The sequence below is a fragment of the Hesperophylax consimilis genome, chromosome 22 (genome assembly GCF_061612785.1).
Source record: "Hesperophylax consimilis isolate HC1 chromosome 22, BYU_Hcon_1.0, whole genome shotgun sequence".
Lineage (NCBI taxonomy): Eukaryota > Metazoa > Arthropoda > Insecta > Trichoptera > Limnephilidae > Hesperophylax > Hesperophylax consimilis.
Window position 1 is genome coordinate 1,468,695 of NC_142857.1, and position 11,410 is coordinate 1,480,104.

The following is an 11,410-nucleotide window of genomic DNA, read 5'->3' on the forward strand; positions in this document are numbered from 1 at the left end:
GGTCACACACCAGAGCAATACTGATAGTATCTTCCACTCTGGAACTCTTTTTTATGTAAACACCGCACAAAAGTGCACAGACTGCTCAGAGTCAGCAGGACTAATGCATCCCCAATAGCAGGTAATCTGGATTGCTCAAATCAGCCATTGGCGCCAGTGAACTGGCGATCACGCGTCGTGCTAGCTGTCAATCTTTGTTTATACACAATTCCTACCAGTGATTAATAACCTCAATGTTGTATCGTGCCTTTGTGCCCCTTGCAAACGTCTGGACATAGATTTCCAAGTAATCAACAGTTAAGAAAATTGTGAATTATGCCTTGAAAATGGATATATATAAAACAATAAATTCTCATATTCGCGATAAACATTTTATCAGATTATGTGATACCTCTAAAATCTGTTCTAAACTACAATAAACATTTTTATCAGAATATGTGATACCTCTAGAATCAATTCTAGTCTACAATAAATATTTTTATCAGACTATGTGATACCTCTAGAATCTGTTTTAATCTGCAATAAACATTTTATCAGACTATGTGTACTAGAATCTGTTGTAATCGTAAGTACAGTAGAATTTGAGCAAAACGAGGTAAATATTTCCCTAACTGCCACACTCTTCATATGCACAGACTGTGGAAATTACACTTTGTTTCAACTTAATGACTAGAAGAAATAACGATTTACGTCGGGATAAATGGTAAAAGATGCATTATAATTCCATTTTTATTCAATCAAAGTTCTGAATTTACCTTATAAAACGATCCCTTTGCCGCCATTTTGGACTTTTTTTATATGGAGTGACATTTGCTAAGGTTTCGTTTTAATCTATATACTCATAAATTACTTAATTAACCGAAATAATAAGTATATTGGAGCTCTTCGTGTTGGGTTATTTAGTGACAATATTATTGTAATTCTTATTTTTGTGTTATTTTGTGAATATTGCGAATGTTAGTTCTTTTGATATTTGTTGTTTATTTTCCTCATAACAGTTTTGTATTTAAATTATGTCTCAAAAACGTAGTAGTTTGAATACAGGTTGTAGTACAAGGAATGCAAAAAATGCGTTTGGTACGTCTTAATGACGAAAACGAAGAAGAAAGTGAAATCCGGCAGTCAAATAGCAGAGACAGAACTTCTTCGCGAAGAGATAGATAATCGTCTGTTGAACGTGAGGCTCGCCTTAGTCTTGATCGGGATAGGCATAGGTCCATGAGGGTTACTATTTGTGTTCAAATAAAGTTAATGCTGCTATGAATTACGATTCTTCAATTGAATACAAGAATAATGATACTGTAGTTTCAATAGGTACAATGTCTGTTGTCTGTGACAATGTTGTGCTCTGAAATGGAAGGATGAATCTGAAAGTATCTGTTGCTTACAGGGAAAAGTAAAATTAGAGGAAATTCTTCCTCCACCCAAGCCACTACACTCTCTTCTGGCGGGTGATCATTCTAAATCTAAACAATTCAAGCGCAATATACACCGATATAACAACGCGCTTCAAATGTCCTCTTTTAAGAGTACCAAAGATAATAGAATATATACGAGTATATTATAACGCCCTACATAGTTGTCCTTAGTTGCTAATTGATTTTTCTTTCTATTATGATCTATTTTCGCATATCTGGGGGCCTACTCTGTATCTTTTGGGTTAACAAACCAATAAGTTCGTGGTTTAACCTTTCCTTGCCGGTGCTGTCAACTGAGTGAACATCGTATCTAATTAATAAAATATCTCTCTTAATATACTAAACACCGAGTTCAATTTTGTTGGTCTTCCTCCACAATACATTTATATATTGCATTATGTAATTACAATATATAAATATTTACAGAGTGTATAGCACCGAAGGACGAGGAATATTTGAATACCGTAAGGGAAGGGTTAATACAATACAGCTTTGTGACGTGTCAAAACCGGCAGTAGGAATGTTTCGAAAGATACAGAGTAGGCCCCCTGTTGTACAAAAATATGTATATCTATATATTTTTTTAATTTTTTTTTTTTTTTTTTATTATTTAACATTATAAATGATAACAATATGCAGACTTATAAATAATTTGTTCATTATTATTCTATTTCTCCATAAGTTGAGCTCCAGGAGCTCGTGTTTATGGGAGGAGTCTTTACATTTAGTTCTAATGATTTTTTAAACAATAATCAAAAACTTTTGAAATAAATACAAACATAATATTAACATAGGGGATGTATTGGATTTATATTTTATTTTATACATATATGGGATGTATTGGATTGCACTAACCTCCCCACATCCTGGAATAAAAATTATTATTATTATATCTTTGAAGAGTACGCAGGTTGTTGAGCGGTGTTTTAGGCCTACATTTAAAATTCAGGGGCAAGTTTATCATTTAGCAGGGAGCTTGCTTCCATATCAGCCTGATGATCATAAATTTCTGCAAATCTATTTTATCTCTGATCCAGAAACACAATCATCTACGCGGAGTAACAGTGTCGCACAACTAATAGTGGTTTGGTAAGATCTCTACAAAATGTGTTACATTCCTGTAACAACTACATGCAGTCTTTCAAAACTGCTATTGAGAGCGTTCCACCAGGCACACTCGACTTCAATGTCGTAATCCATGCAAATAAAGTACCTTTCGAAGAACACAACAGCCGTTATAGAGCCCCATCCATAAGTGAAGTAGCAGTATTGATAGCTGGACAACAATTTGATAAAAAATTATATTGTATTGCACAACCGTGATGACAATTTGCCAAAAATATCAGAGTTCAACAGATCTTATGACAGCTTACAGTATCCTTTGATGCTATGTCGGGGAGAAGACGGATACGCCATTAATGTTTCTCAAGTTCACCCGGTTAGTGGAGCACCTCTAAGTAGAACAGTTTCATGCATGTACTACTATTGCTATCGTATGATGACAAGACATAACAATTTTAGCCCCTTACTTAAATATGGGATGTTAACGAACCAATACTTGGTTGATCAATATGCAGAAATTGAATCAGAGCGATTAGCGTACATCCATAACTACCAAAATAAATTGAGAGCAGGAAAATACATTCTTCTTCAAGATGCTTTACGGTCGAATGAACACAGCAGCGACATTGGATAATTGGTTATACTACCTTCATCGTTCACGGGTAGGCCTCGATATTTGCATGAAAAATCGCAGGACGCAATGACTTATGCCAGGCATCACGGTAAATCTGATCTATTTATTACAGCAACATGTTATCCGACAGAAATCAAGGAAAATATAAACATCAATTTAACTCCACAAGACAGATACGATATAGTGAATAGAGTATTCCATTTAAAAGTACAGAAACTCCTATACCTCATAAACAAGGCTAATATGAGTAAATAAATTGGTTATTATTTTTTTTGGTAAACTAATGTTTAAGACAAGATTTTTTATGCATAGCACAAAGGGTAACAATTATTTTACAAGCAATAATTATTCGCCTGATTGGGTAAACTGATAAATCGAAGGGACACGGATTCGAGTCCTGTTGGCCTCATGTATCTTTTATCAGGAGATTTTTCAATGTGGATGAGTGTTTCAGGCGAATAATTATTGCTTGTAAAATAAATAAATTGGAACTTAAAACCAACATGAAAGTCTCATTGTCTACACATGAAAACGGCTTTTTGCAGAGTTGTTGCTCTAAATTGGGAATGAGCAGCTACCACAATACAATGGGAGAATTAATATCGACAGTGGAAACCTTTGCGTTTTCGTTAATGACCTTCAAGAACAGGTCGACCCGAACCCGAGGTATCCCGAAATTAATGACTTAAGTTGTAAGACTATACCTTGGTTTAAGGAGAGAGCAATTCTGTCACCTACTAACGAACAAGTAGAGAAAGTTAAATAACTTGATTCTCTCGAAGATTGATGCACCGACGCAAGCATGCTACTATGTCGACACTGTGCTCGATATTGAAGGGGCTGTTCATTTTCTCGCAGAATTTCTCAATTCCTTGCAGCCCTCTGGACTCCCCCCCACATAAATTAGTGTTAAAAGTAAGGTGTCCTATTATTTTATTACGAAACCTTAATCCAACCAAATTGTGCAATGGTACACGTTTGCAGGTAAAATCTTTTATTTTTAAAAACATTTATAATACAGTGTACAATACTGACTGGATGTGGAACCGAAGAAATTCTTTTAATTCCCCGGATTCCTTTAATACCGACGGATTTAGTGTTTCAATTTAAACAACTGTAATTTCCAGTAAAACTGTCTTTTTCAATGACCATTAACAAGTCACAGGGCTCAAACATTCAATGTTGCAGGTTTAGATTTGAGCGTTGAGTGTTTTTCACATGGACAACTATATGTAGTCCTTTCGCGTGTAACTTCTAAGCAAAATCTGTTTGTGCTGTCTAATGAAAGAACAACTGTAAACATTGTACATAAAAACATTAAGTAGTTACTGGCAATATGGTCTGATTTCAAGATAAAAATCGATATTTACAGCTAATATAATCTAAAAAAGCTGTGCAAAAAATGTATGTTTCCAATAAAATGTTAATAAAAAATAAAGCACATTATGTTAAGTAAAATTATTATCTAATCGCAGTTTTTGGAACTATAAACTGTCAATGTCAAAGCGCTAAAAATGGATCGGATTGTACATGTGTCTCTTTGACTTTTATGATGCCACATTAGTGCATTGCACCCGTGCGTAGCCGGGGCGGGTCGCTAGTTCTGAAATAAGTTCAGGTAACAATCAACTTATCAAGTCTTCCCTTTTTCACAATTCATGTTTTAACTCCTTGACACTCCATCCATTATCTTCATAAACCATTTTTTTAATGCCTTTCTCCTAAGCACTACTCCTAAGGACTGCATATTAACCTTATATTTCTTAGAGACGCTGTCAAAAAATTTTGAAATCAAACATAAAAAAGGCTCACTTTAGTAGCTATATTATACATTTTTTTTACATTTTTATAAGAATATATATATAAAAAATAGATGTTGATTATATTCATAGTCCTCCTCACTAGGAGATCCTGTGCTGAGGGGGACTAGGTTTTGGATAAGTTATTCAGCGACTTCTATGGTATGACTCCATGTTTTGGGTAAGGGTTTCCAGAAACTTCTACGACGATGTTTTAAATATGCTAGTAAGTTCTTTTTCCGGTAATTCCTTAAGCCAAGATTTAATGTTCTTAATGCAGTTGTTTTTTGTTTTGATTTGTTTGATACTAAGTGGGAGTTTGTTATATACCTTTACTGCTAAAAATTCAGAGCTTCTTTGTCCAAAGGTAGAGTTACACTTTGGTATAGTTAGTATCTCTGTTTGTTTGGCTCTGGTTTTATGAGTATGTGAGGTGTTTTCCTGAGAATTATTTTTGAGGTGTTGTACCAAAATGTTTTTGGCATAGATTTTCTGTATGCTTGGAACGTCAAATTGTTTAAAAATTTCTGTTGTTGACGTCCTTATGGGAACCTTTAGTATGGTCTTTATGATGGAATTCTGAGTTACCTTCAGCTGTTTTATATGTTTTGATACTGCTGAGCCCCATCCTATTATTCCATATTCCAATTTGGAGTGGCATAAAGCAAGTTGGAACCTTAGGTTTCATAGAGGTGTTCCTTTTAATTATTCTGTGGTTAACTTATATATAAAACAACTATAACTCTACGGGTTATAGCTGTTTGTTCCCAAAAACGAACAAATTAGGCTGAGGAGTAAAAACAATATATCTTTTATCAGACCACGCCAGCGCCACTTGCTTCCAGCTTTCCAGATTACCTGCCATTGGGTTATGTGGTGAGTCTGGAGGGAGTAGAGGTCACCAAACATGGCTAAAGAGTTTCTACTACTCTGGATAGTGAATTTCACACATACACTATTGAATTTTGAAATAGACTGGATCTGAATAGGCAGGTACTCGCAACTTTCCTCCATCCTTTGTCCTTTTGCCTCCCTCTTCTTAAATCCAAACTTTTAATAAATTAAACGACACTACGGCGTTTTTCAAATGCAATTATATTTTTGTTTATATACATTTTCTATGCATCCCAATGTGGAGAGTATAAGTTAAGTTAAATGACTTCAATTCTAATCTTCTAGTAGCGATGATCATCCCATCGGAAGGTGGGGCCTGGAGTGCGTGCCTTGTTGACTACCCCTGTCGGCTGTTCTCTGAGGAAATAGATTTTCAAAAACTTTTAGAGACAAATCATGTATAAAGATACTTTTGTGTATGGCTATTGAAATAAACAATGCATTTTTCACAACAAAACACTTTGTATTTATTTAGGCTAGAAACTCATAATTGGGAATGGGGGTGTAGGATGGCCTGTAGGCCAGAGACCTCTTTGTTATGTTCTAATAATCTCTCTCTTGCTATAAATCTAAGTGCTAGCCCACCTCGGGTCTGAACACTGAGAAGAAAACCTGTACATTAGAGATATCTCTTGGATAACTATATAAACTCTTTGGGCAACTAGCACTAGAGCCATCAATGCTCCATAGCTTTAACTACCCATTTGAAAGCACTAAACAGAAGATAATCCGAAGATTTTACTGAAAACAAGACTTTTCGACTCAGATAAGCTTATTTTATTTTATTTTTTTACTTTTTTTAAAAGAAAGACAAACATTCCCGGGTTACGAATAACTTAACAATATTTGAAAATCTCCTACTACCACCACAGAAAATGTTGCTTGTGTTGTGATGGAGGACTTAGCCAGCCGAGGAATTGAAGACACTACGCCCGGGTGGGACCCAAATGCGATGTCAACTCAGCCACAGGCCAGTTTATCATAAATTATGTCAAATTTTATCATCAAACTTGCAAAATGTTACAAAAATACATGCTTTACCCTAAGAATCCAGAACAGTTTAGTGAAATCTCTGCACACATTTTCTGGCCTTAAATTCGAGTTGCACGCTAACTACGGAGTAAATAAATAAAGTATGGTGTTATATGATTTGTAATTACCCCTTCTTGGAGCTCTCTAGCAGTGGTTGGAAACCCACAGTGACGGGCGGAGTTACTTCCCTGCGGGCGTCACGCACGTAATAGTAGTTGGCAGACAAACTGAAACAATACAAAGGGGTCCAATATAATTAATGTGTAAGTTTACACAAAGGCCTTTCTTCCACAGGGATTGTTATGATGCAGGGCTAGACTCCTTTTGTTTTAATATTTTATTCATTAATTTGTTCTGCATCATCACATTTATCCTCGCCGATTCTCTAACCTAGTTAGGAACTGGGCGATTGTCGCTGGTATTGGTTTTGGTAAAATTTCGAATCATAATTTAAAATTTAACATCTGAACCGGGCGGAAACAGAAAATCACTTCTTGGCTGGACAGTCAACGTGTGGGTTCGTGGACTGTACAGACGATGGTCGCAGTGCTTTTCATTTTTTGAATAATTAATTGTACGGAATGTAATTCCCTTTTTTGTCGCCGATGAGTGCGATTTTGCTTACGGGCACGGCGGTAAACGTTTTTGTGACCGAAAAATAACCATTCCCGAAGTGGGTAATAGTGATTTCGCTGGACGGAAGTTGTTACGGACGGACCACGCGACCGCCGTTATACGATTGAACGGGAATCCGTAAAGTAACGGTCAATCCTGCGTAGGATTGGATCATATGCGATTTATATTTTGTGCCATGCATGGCTGTCAAGCGGGAACTTCGTTCTTTTTGATTTCTGGAGTTTGAATCCCGACATCGCACGTGTTCGACGGGCCGAGAAAGAGCCCTATGTATGGGTTGCAGCATCCCCAGGAACGGCTACGCGCTTATAGATAGCTGGAGTTTATGGATGTGGCCAGGAGGAGTATATCCACCTTTCCAGAAGACGGAACACGCTTCTACGGAGTTACGTCAGCCGCCGAATGGGTGTGCGGGACGTGCCGTTGCTTCTCCCATCAAGAAAAGCAGTGTTCGGCATTAGAAAACGCGACGTTCGGCACCCGTAGTTTAGATACAGATAGCTAAAAACTGGTCGGTCTTTGGGGTAAGTCAAAATTATATAATTCTGTTAATCTGTTGAGCTAGGGCTCATCAGCAAAATGTCCAAAAGGTTTCCAATACATGTAATATAAATCCATGACCGCCTTTTATTTATGTACATTGAGATACCTTCCTAAAAAAAGAAACTATCATGATACTGACACGCGACCTTGGTTGCGAACTTTCACACCTGAGATTATTGAGTATAAACATTCTAGATGATTAATTCTAACCTAGATTGGCGCGTTCTACCGAACAAAGTTTATACAATTATTATTATTTGTACCCTGGGTCAAACCCACTTATTAACAACTTGTCACACACTCCGTACACACCACTACTGGAATCACGAGACCTGCGTCACCACCAATCATTGCTGAATTCTGAAAACGTCCAAACTAGAATGCTTTCATAACCTGACTGCCATCCAACACAAGAGTCCCAACTGCTCCCAACCTTCTGGAACCAGTGAAACTACGGCATCCCCAATGGGTATTTTCACAAACTACCGTCCAAAATGTGTGGAAGGTTTAAAGTTTATTTTCTGAAAATATGTAATTTCATTCATAATTACTGGTTTCAAAAACATTCTAAAACGGCATATTCCAAAATGGTTACAACTGACTAAACTGAAGTCATTATGACATAGAAACCGCCAATGTCTGCTAAGACGGCTGTTACCAACGTCGTCCGGCGTAACGTCAACGCCGCCGAATTTACAAATAAACATGAACACGTCATTTTGGAGGCAAATCAAAAATGCCGCAAAATTGAAATTCACGCCAAGTTCGGCTTTTACGTGGTTATTTTTTAATACAACGAACATCTAATTGAGCAAAACATCACAAAAAGAAAATACATACTACACAATACAAGATGGAAAAATAGTTTATTGGGAATAGTACAATAAATTAACGAAATTAGTCGAAGGAGAGCTATACTAGGGCAGTTTCTTTAATAAGATTTGTTGTTCCGCTTGATATGGCATAAATTCTACTAAGCCATGTTTATATTTAATGATTAATGCGTTAAATATGTTTACAGCATCCTTATAATCATTATCAAAATTCTATTTACGGTGAACAGGATATACAATTGTGATTCCGTATTGGAGTTGTCGCAATATATTGGTTTTGTGAGGTATATAAAATCAAGTATAATATTCGTAGTTCAGGGCTATCAATTATTGAATTTATATAAAGAAGTTAGTAACTATTCTACGTTTAGATAATTTTAAGGCAACGTAAGGTAATTTTAGGGTAAGTACCAAAGACAGCTAAAGTCATTTCAAGCAACGTTTCAATTCTGAACGGTGGTCCAGGACACCAGGGCGATAGTGAGATAGCTTCCACTCTGGAACGTGCCGCAAATGTCATTCCTAGTATAGATCTAAAGCACACCCTATAAAGTGTCTGACATAAGTGAAGCAATGTTTAGACTCTCTCTTTAGACGTGAGCGAGACTGGCGTCGCCAACGAGTTTGCAATTGTTTGCATCCTCCGCGCAGATACTTGAATCTTCAAGTATCGGATGCCTGCGTATACTTGACGGAGAAGGGCCTTACCTTTATAATAATAATCAAATGTATGTTTTTATGGTATTTTCCCTTAAAGTTTTAGCTAGACTCATTTTTATCTTCGGTTTCGTTTATCATCCAATTTTTACTTGTTATTATTATTATTTTTAATTATTATTTTAGTAATTATTTACCTACGACTACCGTTTGAGAAAATATTCCGTACATATTAGGTTAGGTTGGATTAGGTAGAATTAAATCACAAACCAGTCTATGCAAACCTAGCGTAGCCCACAAACTACTTGAAAACTGGGATATAACTCTAAAGGGGACGCGAGCAGGCGTTATTAAAGGGGCAATTTTTTGTAGTAGTAAAAACGGTAGTCGTAGGTAAATATTTACCATTATTTTAATTGGTAATTATTAATTGTTTAATAATTAACAAAGAAGAATTCTCAATAGTTTAATAATAATTCATACATAAATTATTAGGAAAAAAATTGTGATTTCTTTTTTCATACCCATGAGCAGGTCCGTCCGGCAACACAGGCTGGGGCTGAGTCCTTGGAGACATTTCATCCTCGTGCCTCACAGCCAGAGTGTGTTTCCTCTGAAATAGTTCAAAACTGATGTCAGAATGTCAAAAAGATAACCTATAAAATTACGTAATTGTGGAAATACCACAACAGAGCAAAGGAATTTTCTTACGCCGAGCAGAAAGTTTCGTAGGATCTGAAACGAAGCGTTGACGTCCCTGTAGGGTACCTTGGGCGGCATCTTGAACACGGTAAATTTAATTTACTCTTTAAAACAACAAGAAAATTTTCTGAGATCAGTTGTCAAAGTCAAAAATTGTTTTCTTGCGGTGTTGCTAGTTGGTAAATTGCAGCAGCTGTTCCGCTGGTTCCGCCTAATAAATATATTATATTTGGGCTCCTATAATATATTATAATGTAGCGACATGCTACTTAAAGCACGGACCGCAAGCATAATATGGGTGGTTTATTTATGCATTACATACTTGAAATAATTTACGACGAGAACGCGCCAGCTTTCCCACAACTTCTAGAACCGACAATTCTCAACACTAACTCTAAACTCAACACATTCATTCACCACGCTTCATACATTTTTAACACTTCATACCGTTATTTCGACTCGCTTCGTAACACCCTACATTTTCAAACCTAAAATCAATAAATAACATTGACACAAAACTCAACGCAGACTAGATCCACCCACTTCTCCGGGATGGGAGGGATCCCACCATCCCATCCCCACAGTTTTTTTTTATATTCACTAAATTAAAATAAGTCAGTGAAAACCTTCCATTGGTTAAAAATGAAAAAATATGTTACTATTCATTATAAAATATTATAACGTTTTTTCCAAAATGACAATTAATACTTGAATAATTTTAATGGTGCTATTTTTCTATAATATCAGTGTTTTTGTATGTTAGCACGATTACGATTTATACACAATAATATCATTTTACTGATAGTATTGATAAATAAAAACAAATAATATTATTTTTGGGTCTAAAAGAATTTTCGATATTATTTTTCAAAGTATGTAATTTTATTTTCTTGCTAGCAACACTATAACTTTTGTGTCAAATCTGACAGTTTTCAAAACATACTTTAGTGAAGCGCAGTTTCAATAACAAGAATTGAGAGACTAGATTATTGTACAATTGTAAAAAGTTTCCCAGTAATTTGTTGTGATAAATTGTTATGGAAGTGTTGTTCTGGATTTTTAAAGGTTTCGAAGTGAACTAAATTTGTTTGGCGCCTTTAGTGGTTGTTTCTGTCGAATTATCAAAGAAGATTCAAACTTTGGATAACGTTTTACACACGGTATGTGTTGCTATTAATAAATTACATTCTTCAGTGCGCA

General features: G+C 35.9%; 2 protein-coding genes and 1 pseudogene across 2 annotated transcripts in view; 2 read left to right on the forward strand and 1 right to left on the reverse strand.

Annotated features, from left to right (window-relative positions):
* Positions 1-1,259: 1,259 nt before the first annotated feature.
* LOC149412600 (uncharacterized) lies at positions 1,260-2,511 on the forward strand (annotated as a pseudogene).
* Positions 2,512-5,985: 3,474 nt separating this feature from the next.
* On the reverse strand, positions 5,986-10,398 carry LOC149412601 (NADH dehydrogenase [ubiquinone] 1 alpha subcomplex subunit 7-like). The gene is made up of 4 exons (XM_089645100.1): positions 10,220-10,398; positions 10,033-10,121; positions 6,968-7,066; positions 5,986-6,164 (listed from the first exon to the last, which is right to left on the reverse strand). The coding sequence occupies exons 1-4, from the start codon at positions 10,286-10,288 to the stop codon at positions 6,089-6,091; spliced, it is 333 nt and encodes a 110-aa protein (XP_089501226.1). The 5' UTR covers positions 10,289-10,398; the 3' UTR covers positions 5,986-6,088.
* A 746-nt stretch (positions 10,399-11,144) lies between these two features.
* LOC149412602 (uncharacterized) overlaps positions 11,145-11,410 on the forward strand; it is a 75,828-nt gene continuing 75,562 nt past the window's right edge. The window contains exon 1 of the mRNA XM_089645056.1: positions 11,145-11,370. The gene's annotated coding sequence lies outside the window, so the exon portion shown is untranslated. The remainder of the gene's footprint in view (positions 11,371-11,410) is intronic.

What these genes read in the sequence shown, in the direction of transcription:
- LOC149412601 (XM_089645100.1), bottom strand. Translation starts at nt 10,288, where the DNA reads ATGCCGCCCAAGGTACCCTACAGGGACGTCAACGCTTCGTTTCAGATC. An exon ending in TACGAAACTTTCTGCTCGGC is followed by an intron (nt 10,122 to 10,219) that starts GTAAGAAAATTC and finishes GAACTATTTCAG; the next exon opens with AGGAAACACACTCTGGCTGT. An exon ending in CTAGAGAGCTCCAAGAAGGG is followed by an intron (nt 6,165 to 6,967) that starts GTAATTACAAAT and finishes CTATTTCCTCAG; the next exon opens with AGAACAGCCGACAGGGGTAG.